The sequence below is a fragment of the Salvelinus sp. IW2-2015 genome, linkage group LG28 (assembly GCF_002910315.2).
Source record: "Salvelinus sp. IW2-2015 linkage group LG28, ASM291031v2, whole genome shotgun sequence".
Taxonomy (NCBI): Eukaryota; Metazoa; Chordata; class Actinopteri; order Salmoniformes; family Salmonidae; genus Salvelinus; species Salvelinus sp. IW2-2015.
In genome coordinates this window covers 27,278,443-27,302,838 of record NC_036868.1, presented here as the reverse complement: position 1 = coordinate 27,302,838, position 24,396 = coordinate 27,278,443, and the positions used below count along the sequence as shown (strand labels likewise).

The following is a 24,396-nucleotide window of genomic DNA, read 5'->3' as shown; positions in this document are numbered from 1 at the left end:
CTAACCGGAGTATGCAGAAACCAGTGTCCCTAACTAACCGGAGTATGCAGAAACCAGTGGCCCTCACTAACTGGAGTATGCAGAAACCAGTGGCCCTCACTAACCGGAGTATGCAGAAACCAGTGGCCCTGACTTGGTTTAGTTGAATTTAATATAGCTTCCTCTAGGTCTTATTTTACTTTCCATCTCAAAAGACAAACATTACTGCATTTTATTTGGTTTTGTTTATCTTCAACACATTTACTTCTATTTGCAGTATTCAGACAAAATATATACTGAGATGTTGACAGTCAAAGGAGCATCGCAAAGTCAAACATTAACTGTATTTGGTTTCTGTTTGGTTTAATATATTTCTACTTGACAATGTTATATTTGGAGTCACCCATCTCGGCTCTACAGCTGCTATCTCTGTATTTTTGTTATTTTTTTTACCCATTGACCGGGAATCAGGCAACCAGTTCTGCACCGGACAGGTTCAGCCCCCCAGTGAGAAGGTTGTGGGGTTGGGAGATGGACCCCAGCACAAATAATGAGTAGTGTTAAAATCAGGGGTGCACTGACCCAAGCCAAGCACACAGCCGAGTGACACCTGGTAAAATAAGGGTTAAATAAAATTAAAATAATCACACACACCCTCCTCCCAAACCCCCTTCACCCCACCCCCCTATGTCCCTCGAGGGGCCAGCATGGATCAAAGCCGTGTGTGTCATTTTAATCAGGCAGCGCTGTGGGCAGCCCCATTAATTCAATTCCATTTCATCAGTGGTAAGTCGGGCCACCAGAGGGGACGACACATTCCTGGGGTCCTCCGGCCCAGCAGTAATCCTATCTCTTAATGACCCGAGACCGGACACTAAACCCATAATTGCTTGGTGCCTGGCTGCAGTTTTTTGCTTGCTCTCAGAATTCCAAGATCTTGGCAGGTAGGACTAGACAAAGACAGACCTAGGTCACCCTCCCCTCTCTCCCTCCCTCATTTGGAAGGAGAGGAGAAGTCAATCAAAATTAATGAAGCCGTGAATCAAGTAATTCAAGTAATTTGACCCCCCACTAATTAAACAAATCGCATAGATGTGCACACACAATCACACACTACACACCATACTACATGACCAAGGGGTGTAATTTAAGTCTAATTACCAAACTCAGAAATATTTAGAGCCTAACTTGTTACACTTTTTCTTGCTGTTCTAATACCAAGAGACATGAACTAAAGTCTGCTCAAATATTATACGCAGAAGACACAGAGCTAGGTATTTGTTTGTCATTTTGTTGTGCATCTGACCCTGAACGAATTACTTCAACCATATAAACCTCAACAGCTCACAAAAGGCTCATGAATATGTAACAATAATAGGATCAGTTTTTCCAACAACACTTAAAACAATCTTTAAATGTCAAAAGAGAGCTATACTATGAAATTACCATCAGTCATTGAGACAGTTTCAGAGAAATCAACATTAATATTTCAATGTTTGCTTGAAAATGGTGTGCTCGACTGCATCAGATTACCTAGTCATTTGGTGTGTGTGTATATATATATATATAAAAAACACCAATCATGTGTGTGTGTGTGTGTATATATATATATATATATATATATACACACACATGATTGGTGTTTTTTCTCCAGGCATGATGAATTGTTTATTGGTAGATGAGATAATGAGCGTTTGATATCTTACCGTACCTTAGGTCTCTGGTGGATGGCGATTCTCATCACAGACAAATGAGATCTGAGTATTGCCGTCTACACCTGCAGAAACAATAACACCACAGCATATTGGTGAGAAAAGGGAAAAACACTCATACTGATAATTAGCATCAGTCTCATCATCTATCCAAAATAGGTTTACTTCAAATCAGACATCAGTTCACTCACACACACACACACACCAAATTGGACTGCATGGAAAATTCAAAAACATGCTTGTGAGAATCTTTCAGTGCAGACAAATTACATCCCAAACGGTGTGTGATACACTACACTACAGCTAAACCTGACATATCTGATAAAGCATATTTCTCTCCCTCTCTTTCTGTGTGTGCATGCGCTGTGTGGGCGTGTGTGTGTACACATTTGCGCGTGCAGGAGTGTGAATGTGTGTGGGCATGTGTGTGTCTGTGCATACACGTTTAGAGGTCAATGTTAGACCAGACAGAGAGAGGTAAAGGTCAGGTTGGAAGCATGGCTGGAATTGAACATGATCCCAGGGAGTAGTCGGAGCAAACGATACAGGTCAGAGGTGCTACACCATCCAACACCAACAACAATATTACATTTACAACTGAATGACCGGTCTTTTATGTTGCGTTTAGAACTAAATGACCAGTATTTTATATTGCGTTTAGAACTAAATGACCAGTATTTTATATTGCGTTTAGAACTAAATGACCAGTATTTTATATTGCGTTTAGAACTAAATGACCAGTATTTTATGTTGCGTTTAGAACTAAATGACCAGTATTTTATGTTGCGTTTAGAACTAAATGACCAGTATTTTATGTTGCGTTTAGAACTAAATGACCAGTATTTTATGTTGCGTTTAGAACGGAATGCTTGTCTTTAAAATCAGCTGATAACAAAGCCAGCATTCTGTATGGGTGATGGCACTTCAAAGGTCTCTATTGTGGAACGAACGTAAACAACGCTTTGTTGTTTCATAAACAAGGCCGTTTCTGACTGGTCCACGGTGACAGTGTTTGGAAGACAACACAACGTGATCTATGAGCTTATGATCTCATGTCATGATGTCATCCATCCCAGAGAGACCGGGAGATGGTAACCAGAGGATGGTAATGGTTGGAAACCAGGGTTTTTCCCTCTAGGTCTCAATAACTATTGCATACACTCCAACTCGAAAACCTAAATATAAAACAGCATCACAGAAAGAATTGCTATTTGTAATACTTTAACCTAAAGCATGTTTAGTTTTGCATAATATTTACCTTCAATAATGCCAACAGATATATGGAAACATCCAGACAATCCCACTACCTAAATGGAAATTTGCCTAAATACAAGGACATCATTGTACTCGTTGATTGTCTTGTCATGTCTCCATCTGCCGTTCAAAGCCGTGTTTGAGAGGTTAGTCATGTTACAACCAAACTAAAAAAGGCTCCGATGTTGGACATCTGGCAAGTAAACGATAAGAAATGACCCACAGCTCAGAGAAACGATCCAATTCTTCTCTAACGGGCCTTTAATTCAGGCAACTATCAGAACATGTATACATGTTTCTTTTCCCCTAAAAGGCCTGGCTGGATGAATTCCATTATGATGAATGTGCAAGTTTTGAAACACCTCTCAAAATGCTGCTCATTTTACCTTAGTGAATAGTAAAAACAGTGGCTCGCTAGCGTGAATAGTGGCTCGCTAGCGTGAATAGTGGCTCGCTAGCGTGAATAGTGGCTCGCTAGTGTGAATAGACTCGTGTTATTAATAGTTTGGGGGTGTTGTCTGCAGTTGCAGACATATTATACAGCGCCTTCGGAAAGTATTCAGACCCCTTAACTTTTCCCACATTTTGTTATGTTACAGCCTTATTCTAAAATTGATTAAATAAATAAAACATCCTCAGCCATATACACATAATACCCCATAATGACAAAGGGAAAACAGTTTTTTGTTTTAATGTTTGCAAATTCATAAAAATAAAAAAAAAATTAAATACCTTATTTACATAAGTAGACCCTTTGCTATGAGACTCGAAATTGAGCTCAGGTGCATCCTGTTGTTTCCATTGATCATCCTTGAGATGTTTCTACAACGTGACTGGAGTCCACCTGTGGTAAAGTCAATTGATTGGACATGATTTGGAAAGGCACACACCTGTCTATATAAGGTCCCACAGTTGAGGTCAAAGGAATTGTCCGTAGAGCTCTGAGGGGAAGGGTACCAAAACATTTCTGCAGCATTGAAGGTCCCCAAGAACACAGTGGCATCCATCATTCTTAAATGGAAGAAGTTTGGAAACACCAAGACTATTCCTAGAGCTGGCCGTCCGGCCTAACTGAGCAATCGGGGGAGAAGAACCTTGATCAGGGAGGTGATGGTCACTGACAGAGCTCCAGAGTTCCTCTGTGGGGATGGGAGAACCTTCCAGAAGGATAACCATCTCTGCTGCACTATACCAGTCAGGCCTTTATGTTAGTGGCCCAGACGGAAGCCACTCCTCAGTAAAAAGGCACATGAGAGCCTGCTTGGAGTTTGCCAAAAGGCACCTAAAGACTCTCAGACCACGAGAAGCAAGATTCTCTGGTCTAATGAAACCAAGATTGAACTTTTTAGCCTGAATGCCAAGAGTCACGTCTGGAGGAAACCTGGCACCATCCCTACGGTGAAGCATGGTGGTGGCAGAATCATGCTGTGGGGATGTTTTTCAGTGGCATTGACTGGGAGACTAGTCAGGATCGAGGGAAAGATGAACGGAGCAAAGTACAGAGAGAGATCCTTGAATGAAAACCTGCTCCAGAACTCTCAATACCTCAGTCTGGGGCGACGATTCACCTTCCAACAGGACAACGACCCTAAGCACACAGCCAAGACAACACAGGAGTGGCTTCGGGACACGTCTCCGAATGTCCTTGAGTGGCCCAGCCAGAGCCCGGACATAAACCTGATCGAACTTCGCTGGAGAGACCTGAAAATAGCTGTGCAGCAACGCTCCCCAACCAACCTGACAGAGTTTGAGAGGATCTGCAGAGAAGAATGGGAGAAACTCCACAAATACAGGTGTGCCAAGCTTATAGCGTCATACCCAAGAAGACTCGAGGCTGTAATCACTGCCAAAGGTGCTTCAACAAAATACTAGGTAAAAGGTCTGAATACTTATGTAATATTTCAGTTTTTATAAATTAGCAAACATTTCTAAAAACCTGTGTTTTGCTTTGTCATTATGGGCTATTGTGTGTAGATTGATGAGGGGGGGGAAAAATTGTACTTTCCAAAGGCACTGTATATTGCATTCTGTCTTTCGAACAGTATAAGTGAAATATTGATGGTTAAATTTATGACATTAACTGTTTATTAATTAGGCTTATCGTAGCTAATCACTTGAAATACTAGCACTAGTTTAATTTATCCGAATTATAATATTCCTTATCTTGCTAATATTAATATTAATTTATTTTTTATTTCACCAGATAGGCCAGTTGAGAACAAGTTCTCATTTACAACTGCGACCTGGCCAAGATAAAGCAAAGCAGTGCGACACAAACGACAGAGTTACACATGGAATAAACAAACATACAGTCAATAATATAAACAGTGTGTGCAAATGAGGTAAGATAAGGGAGGTAAGGCAATAAATAGGCCATAGTGGTGAAAAATTACAATTTAGCAAATAGATTTATCATATCAGTTATTAAACACATTATCATCGTGCATCAAAAAGTAGAACATTCTGTATAACTATATCCTGAATTATGTCATTCTTCTAAATTAATCAAGTCTCTATTTTTGTAAACGGCATGTTATAGAAGTGTCCAGACACGCTTTCATTGCGATTTCCCTTGGTTGAGAAACTTACCCCACCAGCAATTGACAAGAACTATGCAGATGCAAAGTTGGGTAACAGAATTACGGTAAAATCTCCCTCAGTTCTTTGTGCGACTATGCGTTCAACAAAACGTTGAAATATCTCCCCCGAATTAAGATTCAAGGATGTCTGCAGATAGAATGAGGTGTCAGCTATGACATGTAGAGCTGTGACATTAATTGAATAACTGTGTACCTGACGGTTATGGACGTAGTCTCTCATGAAAATAAAAAATAACCATCAAAACCATTTAAATAGGCCTTTGGTATGGCATCTGCTTGGCATCCGACTGCATGGCACCACAGAGGGTAATGTGTAAGGCCCAGTACATCGCGGAGGCCGAGCTCCCTGCATTCCAGGACCTACATATCAGGCGGTGTCAGAGGAAGGCCCTAAAAATTGTCAAAAGACTCCAGCTACCCAAGTCATAGACTGTTCTCTCTGCTACCGTATGGCAAGCGGTGCCGGTGCGCCGAGTCAGGGACCAAAAGGCTCCTGAACAGCTTCCATAAACCCATAAGACTTCTGAATAGTTAATCCATTGGCTACCCGGACTATTTGCATTGACTCACATTTTCTACATGTACGTAATAATATTATTACCTCAACTACCTCGTACCCCTGCACATTGACTCGGTACTCCTTGTTATTGTATTKTTTTTCTATTTTTTTTTCTTATTTGCTAATTATTGTTATTTTCTTACTTTTTAACTCTGCATTGTTGGGAAAGGGCTCATAAGTAAGCATATAACAGTAGTCTACCCCCTTTCTATTTTGCACAAATGTATTTGTTGTCACTTCTGTGAACTTTATTATCCTCCCTCATGAGGGAGAAAAATGTGAAAATATCTTAAAGATGTGTGGGTATTTGGTAATGGAATTACAAGGCAATGTTTATTAAACTTAAAGGTAAATCATTTCTCTAAAACTAAATATGTAAGTTGGCAGGAGTCTTTACTTCAACATTATTTGTGTTATGATTTCTCTCTATTAACGTTTAAGACTTTCTGGTAGATGTTGTCCAAGACCCATTTTCCATCTGTTTGACCAGAAATCAAAGCCTTTGCTTATTCCAAATGTTTAGGATAGAAATGGTCAAATAAATATATTTATTTATTTTTTGACATACTACTATGAACTTCCCATCTGATACTTATGGGTCCTTTTACATGGAATTGCCCACTTACATACAGCTTCCTCTCGCTCCGAGCAGTCATTAGCATTTCCTTAATGGATAAGACACACTGTGTGAAAAGTCACCCATGGATGACATTAATAAAGTCAAAAACATACTCACAGATTGTGAGTGAACATTACAGATACATATCAACTAGGATAGACTGGCTATAATTGACACATGGATATGATTTAGGCCTAAATTTAACTTAGATAAAGACAAGTATGCTCTATATTCTGTGAGTTAACAAATGCTAAAACACTACCCATGATGTATTGCTCTATGAAATAAATTAGTAAAAAGTTATCGTCCTCCCAACTTTATTTTGCACAATATATATTTTCGATGTCATTCAAACAGCACAGCACCAAACTTGCCATGTAACCAATTATTGTGAAGCTGTCAACAGGAACTCAAGCAATAAATCGTGTGTAATTATCAATTGATTAAAATAGCTATCTGACTGAGAAACAGACTTGCAGGCATAATACATCCATTTTAATGGCATTTCTTAATCAGAATGCTTCACAATCACCAGAGACCAATTAGAGTATGAGAGATGGAGACTCACCATTAATAATCTAACCTGGCCAGCACCACTGACTCCATTTGAGACAAGCTGCTAGGGTTGATTTAAGTGTTTCAACTGTTAATAACCTACAAAAAAAGGTCCTAGGCCTACTCACTCAAATTCAAAACAGGGAACTTGAAAATGTTGAGCTGACAAATGCAAAAAATTGTAATTGATCTTGATTCTTACCCAGAAGGCTATAGCATTGCACACCAAAGGGCCATAGGCAGCAGAGAAACGACAAGAGATAGCTTTGGCTATGCTCAGAATACTTCTATTAAAACCAGGGTCAGTTCTATGATTGCGGTATTTCTGTTTTCCTTTGAAGAACTTGACTAGGGGTTACACATACATGGCATTGTATATACGGCGCACCACAAACGTAGCAGTCGCCCTAGCCTTAACAGGGTACCATAGAGGTGACTATTTCCGAGATATGATTTTCCGGTGTTCATTTCTTTGGCTTCAGATGCAAGCAACAATTACCCGCCTTTCAAGTCTGAACATCATGCTACACAGTGGCCTGTGAAGGGTGGTGAAGTAACTACTGCTCCACTTGAATAGTAGAGTGTGTGTGGGGGGGGTTAGGGTTTGCATTGGAACACCTATAATAAAGCATTGCATGCATGTATCATGGTATTTGCGGGTCTGACAAAAAGAAAAAGCCTCTAAAATCCTTTTATGCAATTCTACATGACTCGAGACATTCAAATAATATTTTCTAATACCACACAAATGACAGGCTACTGACACCGACATATCCTACTGAGATCAATAAAAACAAACGTGTCCTAAACGCAACCAATAGCATAGGCCAATGAAAAGAGAGGAGCCACAGATTGTAAAATATGGCGAAAATTATAACCAGAAAACTTAGTGGCATGGACTCATACAAACAGTTTTTCCTGCGATTGTATTTTGAAATATTACGAAAGGCCTTGTAGCTGCTCTCAGCTGTTTTGAAGTCAAAACTGTACCAACGGTTTGGTATTTGTCGCACGTGCTGCCCAATTGCGGGCTTCCGGACTGTAGGCCTAAAGGCGCTCGTCATATGATAAAACTCAATCCATATCTATTCGTGGCTACATTATGCTCTCTGGTGTAGTATTTATGATTTCATCTATTTCTTTACAGATAGTAATCATATACATTTGGAAAATGTATTTAAAATATATCTGCAGCACCTATTCCCGTTTTCTTCCATGTGCTGTGCTCTCCCCAAGGCCAAATAATCAACACTTCTAATTATTAAATCAATGGATTGTGGCCAGTAACCAAGGAATATGCGGTTAAGGCCTACTGTTACAATTATATTTAAAATAATCAGATCAGCAAGTACAATTACAAGTGAATAATTTCAGTAAGTCAATGAACAAGTATGTTTCAATATCTAAATCACTTATTTTTCCTGTTTAGCCAATAGTTGTTTTAGCTATATTGTTATAAAAACGATGTCGACCTAGTGGCCTTTTTACCCATTATAGCACAGAAACTGTGTCTATGTTCATAAGGCTAATAAGAAAATATGTCAAGGTCTGAACAGCATATGGGAAAGGTGTTAAAATGTGTATTTGCATCAGTAGCCTAAGTGGCTGAAATGCATCAGAAAAGTATAAAAAAAGTTCAGCAAAACATTGGGGAAGCTCATCAGGTAAAGACGATCCGCATTGTTTTCAATTGGGGTTTTGTCACAGTCCCTTCTAACGTCTCCTACGCGGTTGGTGAGCATCACAGACATTCACGAGTCTTACCTTTCAGGAATGGGGTCATAATAGCATTTGTAGGAAGAAAACAGAAATCGCTTTGTCGCAACCGCTAATATGGCGGACATCCATGGCGCTATGAACTAAGCGGCGCATTTAGTTCCCAATTTTTTTATTACTTTTTTTAAACCATCGCAGCAGCACAAAATATTCGCGGCGTAAGTCCCGAAAGCCATGTCCTGGTGACGTCCGTGTGTTTGTTTGGTTTGAGCATGAGTGCGTGTGTTAGTGCCTTCAGAAGTATTTCACCCGCCCCCCAACTTTTTCCAAATTGTGTTGTGTTACAGCCTGAATWTAAAATGGATTACATTGAGATGTTGTGTCACTGGCCAACATACAACACTCTATAATGTCAAAGTGTAATTATGTTTTTAGACATTTTACAAATTAATAAAATATGAAAAACTGAAAAGTCAATAAGTATTCAACCCCTTTTTTATGGCAAGCGTAAATAAGTTAGAGTAAGAATTTGCTTAATAAGTCACATAATTAGTTGCATGGACTCCCTCTGTGTGCAATAGTGTTTATCATGATTTTGGAATGACTACCTCATCTCTGTACCCAACACATACAATAATCTGTAATCAGTCAAGCAGTGAATTTCAAACACAGATTGAACCAAAGACCAGGGAGGTTTTCCAATGCTTCGCAAAGGGTCCCTTTGAGCATTGTGAAGTTATTAGTTACACATAAGATGGTGTATCAATACACCCAGTCACTACAAATATACATGTGTCTTTCCTAAGGAAACCGCTCGGAATGTTTTTTTTACAATAAAAATGAACTGAATAGAGCTAATCCAGGTGTGCAAAGCCCTTTAAGAGACTTACCCAGAAAGACACACAGTTGTAAATGATGCGAAAGGGGATTCTAACATGTATCGACTCGAGGGTGTAAATATTTACGTAAATTAGATATTTCTGTATTTTATTTTCAAAAATATTTGCTAAAATTTCTAAAAACATGTTTACACTTTGTGATTATGGGGTATTGTGTGTAGATAGGTGTGATAAAAATGTTTTTTAATCCATTTTGAATTCAGGCTGTAACAATTTTTTTGGGGGGGGGGAAAGTCAAGGGGTATGAATACTTTCTGAAGGCATGTTTGGAAGCTGCAATTTTATGTCACCAATATAAAAAGAAACATCCCACAGCGACTAATATAAAATACATTTGTTCCATTTTCACATTCATAATTGTGCATACTTCCAGCTACATGTTTTAAACGAATGTGGCAACACACTATGAACAGTGCAGCAGAGAAAATTGTATCAATGACACACAGCTACTATGGACTCCTGAGAAGCAATGCATGCATTTCAGTAAAAACTACACTGGCGTCGTGTGGGCAAGCGGTTTGCCAATGTCAACGTTGCGAACTGAGTGCCTGATGGTGGCGGTGGGGTTATAGTATCAATGGCAATTTGAAAGCACAGAAATACCGTGACGAGATCATGAAACCCATTGTGAGGCCAATTTTTTTAAGGCATCTGTGACCAACAGATGCATATCTGTATTCCCAGTTATGAAATCCATAGAAGAGGGCCTGATGAATTTATTTAAATTGACTGATTTCCCCATATGAACTGCAACTCAGTAAAATCTTTGAAATTGTTGCATGTTATATATATGTTATATTTTTGTTCAGTAGAAATACTTTTTTCTAACATTGTCCATCTGTATACACTGCCAGATTAATGAACATGGTCATTGTTCACTAAATAGTGGATGTTGCCTAAGCAGCATACAACACGGTGCACCTAAATCACAAAATGAAAAACGCATACATCATAACAGTTGACTACAGCCAATTGATATACCGTTTTAATCCATTGCTAAAGTACATAGTCTACAATACAAACATGATGCAAATACATAGTATTAGATATTCAGATCACCACCCATGGATCCATGATTTATGTATCCTCTTTTAACTCAAGAGCCACCTTTCAACTCCTACGCATGGGTATGGAAATGAGGTATTGATGCAAGTCAATTTTATGTATACTTCCATTAGCTGTAAACTAGTTACGAATTCATTTACCATTTATAGAGTTTTTAGTTCAATGGAAGACTGTCATTTCCACATAAAAAGCACCATGAGCACTAACGTGAAATTTGTAGGACCACATCACATTTGGTGGCAAATGGAAGTCTATTTCTTTCTTTTTTTTTTAGTTAAGGCATATACAGTATAGATGTTTCAAACATTTTCCATCAACAAAAATTAGGAATAAGCAAAGGCTTTTACCTCTGGTCAAACACATGGAAAAGGGGGTCTTAGTAAACATCTAGCAGAAAAAGTATTTTAAAAGTATTGGAACTACTTCAAAAACAACAATGTTGAAGTAAAGACCCCTGCTAACTAATAGCAACATTTACAGTGCATTCGGATATGCAGACCCCTTCACTTTTTCCACATTTTGTTACGTTACAGCCTTATTTTAAAATGTATTAAATTGTTTATTTTCCTCATCAATCTACACACAATACCTCATAATGGCAAAGCAAAAACAGGTTTAGAAATTTTTGCAAATGTATATATAAAAAAAACATTTACATAAGTATTCAGACCCATTACTCAGTACATTATTGAAGCACCTTTGGCAGCGATTACAGCCTTGAGTCTTCTTGGGTATTACGCTACAAGCTTGGCACGCCTGTATTTGGGGAGTTTCTCCCATTCTTCTCTGCAGATCCTCTCAAGCTCTGTCAGGTTGCACAGCTATTTTCAAGTCTCTCCAGAGATGTTTGCACCAGTCTGAGGTCCTGAGAGCTCTGGAGCAGGTTTTCCTCAAGGACCTCTCTGTACTTTGCTCCATTCATCTTTCCCTCGATCCTGACTAGTCTCCCAGTCCCTTCCGCAGAAAAACATCCCTACAGGATGATGCTGCCGCCACCATGCTTCACCGTAGAGATGGTGCCAGGTTTCCTCCAGATGTGACGCTTGGCATTCAGGCCAAGAAGTTCAATCTTGATTTTATCAGACCAGAGAATCTTGTTTCTCATGGTCTGAGAGTCCTTGAGGTGCCCTTTGGAAACTACAAGCGGGCTGTCATGTGCCTTTTACTGAGGAGTGGCTTCTGTCTGGCCACTCTACCATAAATGCCTGATTTCTGGAGTGCTGCAGAGATGGTTGTTCTTCTGGAAGGTTTTTCCATCTCCACAGAGAAAATCTGGAGCTCTGTCAGTGACCATCGGGTTCTTGGTCACCTCCCTGACTAAGGTCCTTCTCCCCCGATTGCTCAGTTTTTCAGAGCTGCCAGCTCTAGGAAGAGTCTTGGTGGTTCCAAACTTCTTTCATTTAAGAATAATGGAGGCCACCGTGTTCTTGGGGACCTTCAATGCTGCAGAAATGTTTTGGTACCCTTCCCCAGATCCGTGCCTTGGCACAATCCTGTCTTGGAGCTCTACAGACAATTCCTTTGACCTCATGGCTTGGTTTTTGCTCTGACATGCACTGTCAAATGTGGGACCTTATGTAGACAGGTGTGTGCCTTTCCAAATCATGTCCAATCAATTGAATATACCACAGGTGGACTCCAATCAAGTTGTAGAAACATCTCAAGGATGATCAATGGAAACAGGATGCACCTGAGCTCAATTTTAAGTTTCATAGCAAAGTGTCTAAATACTTATGTAAATAAGGTATCTTTATTTTTTATAAATTTGCAAGCATTTCTAAAAACCTGTTTTTGCTTTGTTATTATGGGGTGTTGTGTGTAGATTGATGAGGATTTTTCTTATTTAATCCATTTTCGAATAAGGCTGTAACGTAAGAAAATGTGAAAAAGGTGAAGGTGTCTGAATACTTTACGAATGCACTGTATATTCAATTTTGCAGAAATGATTTGCCTTCTGTAAGTTTAAAGAATATTGCCTACTGTCTTGTCATTCTGTTACCAAAAACCTGCATTTCTTTAAGATATTTTGAAGATAAAGATAAGATAAATTTCACAGACGTAACAAGTAAAACACATACCTACCAAGTGTTTTTACTGATAACAATTTGGTTTATGATTTATTAAGTGATTAAAAATCAGTAACGGAAAGGCTACAACTGAATTGGCTACATTGGGAAATCTTAGTAGTCACAAACCACAGTTGGGTCACCTGCTACTGTCCTTCCTTCCACTGGCATACTGTTATGTTCTGTTCATAGCTGTTTTCATTCTCCTTCTGTCGTGTGTTTTTTATTTTACCTTTATTTAACTAGGCAAGTCATTTAAGAACAAATTCTTATTTACAATGACGGCCTACYGGGTGCAGTGTGTTAACTTCCTTGCTCAGGGGCAGAACGACAGATTTTTACCTTGTCAGCTCGGGGATTCAATCCAGCAACCTTTCGGGTACTGGCCCAACGCTCTAACCACTAGGCTACCTGCCGCTGGTCAAAGCGAGAGTGTGAAAACCCTCCTGTCCCTCTTCTTTCTCTACAGTTAATGTCACCTCTCCCAGCTCTTACTGACACCTATCCATGAGCCCCCTCATTCCATTTACATTGAACATCGATCCAGAACAACCCAAACATGCTCAAATGGGTGTCATGTCCGGTGACTATGCAGGCCATGGAAGAACTGGGAGGCCATGGGGCCGTGCATTATCATGCTGAAACATGAGGTGATGGCGGAGGATGAATGGCACGACAATTGGCCTCAGGATCGTCACGGTATCTCTGTGCATTCAAATTGCCATCAATAAAATGCAATTGTATTCGTTGTCCGTAGCTTATGCCTGCCTGCCCATACCATAACCCCACCATGGGGCACTCTGTTCACAACGTTGACGTTAGCAAACCACTCGCACACATGACACCATGCACGCTGTCTGCCATCTGCCCGGTACAGTTGAAACCGGGATTAATCTGTGAAGAACACACTTCTCCAACGTGCTAGTGGCCATCGAAGGTAAGCATTTGCTCCCAGAAGTCATTTACGACGCCGAACTGCAGTCAGGTTAAGACCCTGGTGAGGACGACGAYCACACAGATGAGCTTCCCRGAGACGGTTTCTGARAGTTTGTGCAGAAARTCTTCGGTTGRGCAAACCCACAGTTTCATCAGCTCTCCTGTTGGCTGGTCTCAGATGATCCCACAGGTGAAGAAGCCTGATGTGGAGGTCCTGGGCTGGCGTGGTTAGACGTGGTCTGCGGTTGTGAGGCCARTTATGGTAGAAATGTTAACACATTCTTTAGCAACAGCTCTGGTGTAAATGCCAATTGCACACTCCRTCAAAACTTCAGACATCTCTGGCATTGTGTTGTGTGACAAAAATGCWAATTTTAGAGTGGCCTTTTATTGTCCCCATTACAAGGTCCACATGTGTAATGATRATGCTGTTTGATGATATATGATATAATTCTTGAGAGGCCACAACTGCCAGGTGGATGGATTATCTTGGCAAAGGAGAAATGCTCACTAACAGGGATGTAAACAAATTTCTGCACAKAATTTGTGAGAAATAAGSTTTTTGTGCATATGGAAAACATCTGGTATCTTTTATTTCAGCTTATGAAACCAACACTTTACATGTTGAGTTTATATTTTTGTTCAGTTTAACCATCCTTCTCACCCACTGAGCACCGATCCACACCGGATATCCATGAATGTTGAAAAGTAGTGGAAATTTGGTCAGTACAAATCTGAATCAATCATAGGGCGTCTGTTTCACAAGTTTGGACAGCACAGTACAGTGAAGTAGAGCACAGTATAGTACAGCAATTCCTGGAAGCTGAAAATGTCCCTGCATACTCACCAGACATGTTACCGATTGAGCATGTCTGCGGTGCTCTGGATCAACGTGTACGACCGRGTGTTCCAGTTCCCACTAATATCCAGCAACTTCGCACAYCCATTGAAGAGGAGTGGGCCAACATTCCACAATCAACAGCCTGATCAACTCTATGCGAAGGAGATGTGTCGCGCTGCATGAGAAAATGGTGGTCATCATTATTTTTAACCTCTTGAAGCTAGAAGGCAGAATTTTTATGTTTGGAAAAATAACATTCCCATTGTAAGCTGCCTATTTCTCAGGTCCAGATGCTAGAATATGCATATAATTGACAGAGTAGGATAGAAAACACTAAAGTTTCCAAAACTGTCAAAATATTGTCTGTGGGTATCACAGAACTGATTTTGCAGGCAAAAACCTGAGAAAATCCAACCCGGAAGTGACTCTTGAAAAATCCCTGTTCCATTGCCTGCCTTTCCTCCATTTAAAGGGATACCAACCAGATTCCTTTTCCTGTGGCTTCCTCAGGGTGTGAACAGTCTTTAGACATAGTTTCAAGCTTTTATTTTGAAAYATTAGTGAGATTTATCAAAATGCGTCAGTGGATACAAGGATGTCCCTCCATTAGTTGATGTGCGCGACACTGGTTGCTCAACATTTTCTTTCTCTCCAGTATTGAATATTTTACAGTCCGGTTGAAATATTATCTTTTATTGATGTTAAAAACAACCTGAGGATTGATTATTAAAAACTTTGACATGTTTCTCCGAACTTTACGGTTACTCTTTGGAATTTTCGTCAAGCCTTGATGACCTGTCTAAGGCTGTGGAATACTGAACATAAAGCGCCAAACAAAGAGTTTTTTTTTTATATAAAAATAATCTTTATTGAACAAAAGGAACATTTATTGTGTAACTGGGAGTCTCGTGAGTGCAAACATCCGAAGATCAAAGGTAAGCGATTCATTTGATTGGTCACGAAAGCCAGAAAAGCAATCTACACTGCTGCTAGGTGTTCTTAATGTTTTGTCTAGTGATCGATAAACTCACACAAACGCTTGGATTGCTTTCGCTGTAAAGCATATTTTCAAAATCTGACACGACAGGTGGATTAACAACAATCTAAGKTGTGTTTTGCTATATTGCACTTGTGATTTCATGAATATACATTTTTTTAGCAATTTTTTTWATTTATTTGGCGCTCTGCAATTTAGCGGTTGTTGATGAAAATGATCCCGCTAAAGGGATCCGTGCGTCAAGAAGTTAAGGTATATGTGACCAACAGATCATATCTGAATTCCCAGTCATGTGAAATCAATAGATTAGGGGCTAATGAATTGATTTTAATTGACTGATTTCCATATATGAACTGTAATTCGGCAAAATCTTTGAAATTGTTGCATGTTGCATTTATATTTTTGTTCAGTGCAATTTACTCTATGCTGCCATTGCAGTCACAAAATTGAAATATTTCATGCAATGCTCCAAGCCTAATCTTATTTTTTCTGCCTTAACCCTCACCTCATTGGTTTAAATCATTTTACACTAGTTTGTGGTTTGTTTACTCAATGACATTCTGTTTGTGTGGACCATATAACCCAACTAACCAATCAACTGTCTGTCCTACTAACCAATCAACTATTCTTCTCGTAAAGGAAATCACAGTCAAATTGGACTGTCATGATCGCACAAGTAGGCAATGATACTGTATAGCCTCAAGTACTGTCTAGTCATCTGAACACTCGCCTCAAGTACTGTCTAGTCATGGAGGGACGATTAATGAGTCTGGGGAGTGCGAATTTGGATTGAAATAAGTCCCAGTGACTTGTTCAGGGGACTGGTAAGGATGTGTGATGGTGGCGACCGGGGTAATATCAGGTCAGGTCTGCCTGCAGGAAGGAGAGGAGGCTGGTATGAGAATGACACCCCACCTCAGGATTGATTTGCTAGGCCTCTCTCCATTCTCTCTCACACAGCACCTCCTGAAGGCAGATTAAATTATTCAATTTTAGATCAATTATTACATAACACTGCCACACCCCTCGTAAGGGCCAGCCAGCATTCTCTCCCTCTCCTCTCTCAAACAACATCTGACATCTTCTTCTTCTCTTAAAACCCACAGAGCACACATTACCCAGGAATAGATTTTAATATTTTATTATGGACAATGTTTATTCAGAAGCAGCGACAACCTAATAAAATGCACCTTATTAAAGAGAAGGTGTGTTCTATAAAAGAGATAGACACCAGGGGAGCAGCACTGTCACATTCACAGGCTAACAGCAATCAACACAGCCAGACACCTGAAAGCCACACTTATAGACCACCGACATCATTTTTTACAATGGAGTCATTTTTACATGGCAATTTCTTGATTTCTACAATAAGGTAAGACAGTTGTACTAAATCTCCCCCCCCCCCCCAAAAAAAGGTATTTATAAGTCAAATGCAGTAGTTTTAAATCACGGTGGAAATCTTTCAGACTGTGGCTTTAAAAGGAGAAAACACATCCCACGAGTTACGGTCTGCCATTTGTCTGCCATTCATTCGCCGCYGTGTGTTTTAGTAGGCGTCTGACTGCGGACATTTTCCCCCGGTTCGACGTGTAGAATCCCTTTGCACTCCGTTTGCAAATAACAGCCGCCACTCTGTTCAGAGGTGCTAAGTATTTCCGGGCCGACAAACGCTACTGGTGCGTCCGTGCCTTAACACGAGTCTTTATACACAAACAAAGGCTTGCCAGGAGGAGCTAGGAGGTAACGGTAGATTTCTGATTTTCCATGTACACCAGGCAGTGTCCCAGGCCCCCAGATCTCCCTCCTGTGTGAAGCTAGTCTGCTGTGTCATCATGTGAAGTTAACGGGTTTCGGCTGCCGCCCGCTTAAACCTGCAGGGGACCGGAGGGACTGCTTATACAGGCCCAGTTTGGGCCCAGGCCCAGTTCTGAAAGGGGCCTGCTTATACAGGCCCCTTTCAGACCTCCTAATGGAGGTCTGAAAGGTTTGGATTAGCCAAACGACTGCATTAGCCTGGTCCCAGATCTGTTGGCCTATGCGCTTCAGCTAACTTCTCTGACTATCGTTGCCATACTATTTGTGGATAAGGTTTGGATTGGATTCAGCAATAATTGCTTGAAGCTTCACCTTGCCCTCTGATGTTCTCTAAATGTTTGCCATATTACTTTGATAACACCAATCACATCCTTTCAAATCTATATACAAGAAGTGAAGAGGCGGAAGGAGCCAAGGGTTGGTTTGGAATTGGTTGATAGTCTAATCAGTGTAGCCTTTGGCCCTGGCCCCCAGGGTGCCAGCCTATTAGCTCAGAGGCTAATGAAACCGCAGCATATTGATGGGAAAGGTAGGATTGGTACTAGTTTCTGGAGGGGATACCACACAACCCATGATAGCTATATGAAATAGCCCACAGTGACAATACCTTTTTGACAATGGCACACACCAAGGCAAAGCTTAAAAATGTGTCGAGGCTGGCTAGAACCTGTATGGATAAAAATAAACWGTTTCGCTTAGCATCCATTGCATTGTCCCTGTCATATAAATCATAGAATAGCTGAAAATAGGCTAAATCCATTCTAGGCCACCAGCTTCCGACTGAGTATATTAATATACTTTAAAAAGGTAAAAAAGGTCCAGATGTGATTCGTTTTTTTAAATGTTGAACAAACACAGAATATTTTCTCTGTCACTTCATATCATTCGAAACCGATGGGCTTGATTTAGCTGCACATGAAAGCAAACCCTCTTTACCCATTTTGCATTACCATGTTATGTGGCCTAACGAATTGCCAGTCGAATACCCCCTGAAATACCACCCCAAAATCTAAATGTATGAGGTTAGTACAGTGGAGTTAGCCTATATTGTTTGTAGCCGGTAATGTGGTGCAGCAAAGAAAGACCTAGCGAAGCTGCAGCTGGCTCAAAACAAAGCACCATGCCTTGCCRTTAACTGCACACACAGAACTACGAATATGGTCTGCTGAGGAGGAATTGACGACTTCTCTTCTAGTCTTTTTAAGAAACCTCTGTGTGTTGAAAATGCCTAACCACTTGTATAATCTATTTGCACGCACTTCAAAAACAGTACGTACTTACCCCACTATGGGGTTTTTTCTACCCAAACCAAAGACAGATTTAATCCGTTGCTCAGTTATGTATAGAGCCATGTCATCGTAGAATGCTCTGCCACCAGAGGCTACCCGGGCAAATATCAAGTTTTGCTTAAAAAAAAAAAAAAAACACATCCTGTATCACAGCGCCTTTCCTCTTTCTAAATAACTCATTTTAGAAAGAGTAGTGTGTAAATATTATTTTTTGTTCTCTTGGTGTCTTTCCAAAATATAACTCTTATTTATTTTGAATTTAATGTAATATTCTATGTTGTTCTTGTCTACAACTCTTCTGTACTTTGTATGTTTTATGTGGACCCCGGGAAGAGTAGCAGCTGCATGTCCACGTAGCTCTCGGGGATCCTAATAAACTACACCTTCCTAGAGATCGAGGCACTGAAATTCACATAAGTGSTGCCTTTTTTTTGTTGTTGACGCGCTGCCACTTTTTGTATAGGCAAAAAAAACAGCATGGGTTGCAGCCTTGCAGCAGAGCGAGCACTTCTGACACAGTCTGTGTAGTCGTTGGGCGTTCAGAGTTGTGTGTCGCTATGAGACCATTCGAGTCTCGGTGCAGTCAAACAGCAGGCTTTTAGCGCTATGATACCACAGCCACAACCCCCGGCGCTCCTGGGTAGGAGAGATCAGCTGAAGACAAGAGACTGCCTTTCATAGTTCACTGGTCTCTAAAGAGGCTCGGGAAACAGCTAGCTTGTGGCTGTTCACCCAGTCTACATTAGCAAGTATATTACCCTTTTACAATAGCCTCCATCCCTACCTGAATATTCTGCATACTGATCCACAGGGAATATCACCAGAGCTGAATGAGGGAGATGAGGAACGAATGGAAGAGATCTGGGGATAAAAACATTCCGAAACGGASCCTCTAAAATACATAATTTTTTTTCTCCAGATAGAGAAAGATTGAAGTCCCGTTTGGCCCTTTGTAGCCTGTTGTTCTAACACCCGTCCYTACTCTCTCGTTTAAGCACTGTCAGCCATATAAAACCTCAGAGCTTCCCCAACATGTTTATCTGATTGTGTTGTTACAGAATTAGCATGCTCTTGGTTTYTAAGACCATACAGCCTAAGCCTGGCATGGCTATTGGACTACACAGTCCTAAAACAGCACTGTGTACTCTTCTCACCGCCGCAGGGCAAAGACAAAAGTATTCATATAAAAAAGACAAGAGGGGATGAGGATTCAGGACACTGACAAGGGGCAGGATTCTTCTAGTCCTGCTATTTCAAAAATCAAAATCAATGTTTATAACCAACGACTATGTTTACAAGCAACTGATTATGGCAGTAGGCCGAGTATGGCATTAGTCATGTGAATACCTTACTCTGCTCATCTTAAAAATCGGCATAAGATCATAATCAAACTTGATTTCTGTCCAATCTTTTGAATTATTAGGACATGTAAACACCTTAAAATGGGAGTTCCAGCAGTGCATTTGATTTGCGCATGTGCTAGCACCTGCAGTGTTGTTCGGAAAAACTGAAAGTATGCATCGTAGAGATACATCCGAACTCAGAATTAAATGGGCTACCCTGGTCACTGTGGTATTATTTTGATTGGCGATTTTCTGACATTTTTCCCCACAGGTGGCCTGATTTCTGATGATTATTAGGGAAATCGTTCTTGAAAAGCATGTCACCTTCTGAAATGAAAAAACCCACAAGAATAAACAAATGATTTAGATTTTACGTTGACACCAGACAGCTGGTTCTCTATTCCCGTCCCCAATTAAAGCATTGTAAACCTTAACACTGAAGAATGTAAAATACATAATAATATAACAGTAATAGGCCTATACGTTGTTCAAATGTTTCATCTTAAAATGGCAAAATAATGTGTGCCATTTGAAATGACTTTATTATACTACATTTTCATTTGACAAAGATGATATGTGAATATAAGAATTTGTTCTTAACTGACTTGCCTAGTTAAATAAAAAGGTAAAAAATTAAATAATAACAGTAATAATAACAAAAAAAAATACACTACCATTCAAAAGTTTGGGGTCACTTAGAAATGTCCTTGTTTTTGAAAGAAAGCAACAAAAAAAAAGGCCATTAAAATAACATCAAATTGATCAGAAATACAGTGTAGACATTGTTAATGTTGTAAATGACTGTTGTAGCTGGAAACGGCAGATTTTTTATGGAATATCTACATGGCGTACAGAGGCCCATTATCAGCAACCATCACTCCTGTGTTCCAATGGCACGTTGTGTTAGCTAATCCAAGTTTATCATTTTAAAAGGCTAATTGATCATTAGAAAAACCTTTTTGCAATTATGTTAGCAAAGCTGAAAACTGTTGTGCTGATTAAAGAAGCAATAAAACTGGCCTTCTTTAGACTAGTTGAGTATCTGGAGCATCAGCATGTGGGTTCGATTACAGGCTCAAAATGGCCAGAAACAAAACTTTCTTCTGAAACTTGTCAGTCTATTCTTGTTCTGAGAAATGAAGGCTATTCCATGTGTGAAATTGCCAAGAAACTGAAGATCTCGTACAACGCGGTGTACTACTCCTTTCGCAGAACAGTGCAAACGGAACAAAATAAATGTATGCACGATGGCGCACTCGTGCAGCCGGTTTGGGTTCCGTGTTAGGCTGGCAGTTGGTTTTTGCAATAGGCCCCAAGTGTATTAGAGTGTAACAAACTCCAAAAACATATACATTGATTGCCTGCCTCCGTATGCTTCATCCGAGACCCTACAGAAGTTCACCCAGACCGGCTCTGCCACAGACGGAGCTAACTAACACAGAGCTGAGCTCTCTGCCTCAGAGATCATACATCTAAACTAAGCCTTCCCCACTGCTCACTTTAGTAATTCCCTGATGGTGATGCATGGTCTGCATGTTTATCACTGCAGAGGCAAAGACACACTCAATTATGCTCTTACTGTAGCAACCTTATAAGACTCCAGCAACAGCACACATGCTAACACAGGCACACAAACACTTTGTGTGTGTACATACACACTCTTTCAAACACATGCACATACTCTCTTACTTTGCCACCACCACAGCCTTATCCCTTCACAAAGACTAGTAATTGTAACTATGCAGTGACAATCCCGCCCATATAAAGCGGAGGTGAGAAGCCCCTGTTAAATGAGCCCAGCTCTGAGACAAATGCATCGTCTCACATCTTCGACTACAGATGCCTGCTACCAAAGCCCTTAATCGCAGGCTTGATTCACACTACAGTACCTGCTAGCTTTACCAATGTGATGTTGGCCATGGAAGTGTCCCGCTACGCATCGTACCTTAACACCCACCATATCGTATCTTAATAAACACTTGGACAGTGGCACATTTATTTGTTTATCTTTAAGTCATGGACAACTTTACTAACGATGGTGCTTTGTTAACAGTATTTCCTGCTTATGGCAACCATCCTCCTAATGACTGTAGGCTAATTATCTTGGGATCCTGGAGACCTGGAGCTACAGTATGAGTGTATACGTGTCCATAAACTGACATCGACCCACTCGATTGACTACCCATAACCTGTAGGCTAACAGTAGGTTACAGTGGGCAAGTGAAAGTAAATTAGACTATAGCCTATTGGCATTATGTTGTAGGCCTATAGGCCTATCCAACGGCTTGTGGGAGGAGTGAAGCAAGGATTTCGTGCAAACGTGTCTGTGGGTGGAGAGGCAAATCAAGGACCACTCCTGCAAAGCAGCATATAGGCACTGTTTGAATATATTCGTGTTTGAATGATCCCTTTCTTGAAATAATTATTGATCTAAATACATAGGCTATATTAGATCAATGATGACAGGGTATAGAAATAAGCACTGATCTGACATGACTTGGTTGTTAGCCTAGCGTAAAATCTTCTTTGACCTATCGGTGATGTTTTCAAGGATGGGAGGAATGAAGGACGCATAGATTATCCCAAAACAGGGACATTGTCTCCGTTATAGGCTATGCATTTGTCTTAGCTATACTGCTAACATAGGATCCCACTTGTTCACCATATAGAGCAGGGTTCCCCAACTGGTGGCCCACTGGTGATTTTATTTGACCCCCTCACGCTCTCAATATCTCAGATTTAAAAAAAAATAAGGTTTGAAATGATTATGTTTTGGTCAAATGGTCTGTTTGGGCTTCTGGGCTTCTTGCGGTCAATTTGCAGTTTACAAATTATGTTCCGGCCCCCTGACCATCCTCTGAAGAAAAATAAATAAAACATTTTACAATTAAAAAAATTCTGCCTTCCGGCTGAATCTAGTTGATGATCCCTGGTGTAGAGGCTAGTGTCTAGATCTGTAATAGGTTATAATAATGGACCGTAAAATGTCTGTCTCATATGGGGCTTTACCCAAACCCATACCCTGTGGCTATGCAAACATTAATTTGCCACTTTATTGTATAGTGTAGGCAAGGCTAATCTCCCCGCTCTGAAGTGGTAGCGTTCACTTGAAGCATAGACTTAAAAATCATCCTGTTTTCCCAGCCACACCAATACTTCAAACCAATAAATCTAAATTTAATAGGGTAGGACATTTGGACATTGCAAAATCTGAAAACAGTTTTCTATTATTCAATTTAAAGAGTGGATCACGAAGAGAGAGAGAGAAAAAAATCACTTGAGAAATGAGAAACTAATATTATTCAATTTGAACGAGTGTATTGGATCATTAGACTGATACGCGTTTTCACGGACCCTATAAGTTTAGCGCGAATATTTTTTACCTTCACCTTGTAGAGGCGCTTGCGCATAACATGGGAGCCGCACACCCATTTGGTTATTATGGTGCTTAGCAAGGGGTGATAAAGATGAACCTGACTCCTGCTTCTGACACACATTCAGGCAAAGCACGGGATACTCATAATGAGAGGTCCTCGCGTAAAGCGTAAACTTAGGCTGACACGGAGCACATAAAAAATGCATAAAGTAGTTTTTCGTGCGCTGACACGCAGTTTCTRCTTACCTCCCTAGTCGCAGCTGAGCTTCAGCACCGGCGTTCGTCCTTATGTGTGAATGCTGTCTTTATCCAGCAAAGACTGTTGTTGCTTTTTACAGCTAAATGTATTATGTTGCCCTTCTGTTGCTGAGTGTCAGGTGTCCGCTGTATCTGTCGAGGCTACCGTCTTTCCGTTGCCAATAGTAAGCGGAGTGGTCGGGAGTTCGCAGATGCCACCAAACGCTTCTTCTTCATCCGCTCTCTGCTCAGCGTCGGTTGGTTCRCAGACGCGAGCGCATGCCTGGTCATACAATCATACAGACAGACCGTGTGGCTACTTTACTCTCCCAAACCGCTCCTCCCCTTTTACTTTCTACGGAGCCCTACAGCGCCTCTCACTTGTCTGTGGATGGAACTGCATGAACTTGGATACACCTTGGAAAGGCTCTCTCTGTGTCAGAAATACTGGATATAATGACGAGATGCTTGTGTCCCCGCGGTTAGAATGGGATTTGTTGTCCGCAGCGCAGAACGGCGGGCTGTCAATCTCCCGCCT

General features: G+C 40.5%; 1 protein-coding gene across 1 annotated transcript in view; it reads right to left on the bottom strand.

Annotated features, from left to right (window-relative positions):
- The window catches only part of LOC111954486 (kelch-like protein 29), a 362,843-nt gene extending 338,711 nt beyond the window's left edge, over positions 1 to 24,132 (bottom strand). Inside the window, exons 1-2 of the mRNA XM_070435852.1 lie at positions 23,868 to 24,132; positions 1,691 to 1,756 (exon numbers count right to left, since the gene is read on the bottom strand). Of these exons, the coding sequence (XP_070291953.1) occupies positions 1,691 to 1,720 (30 nt within the window). The 5' untranslated portion in view covers positions 1,721 to 1,756; positions 23,868 to 24,132. The remainder of the gene's footprint in view (positions 1 to 1,690; positions 1,757 to 23,867) is intronic.
- Positions 24,133 to 24,396: the final 264 nt, after the last annotated feature.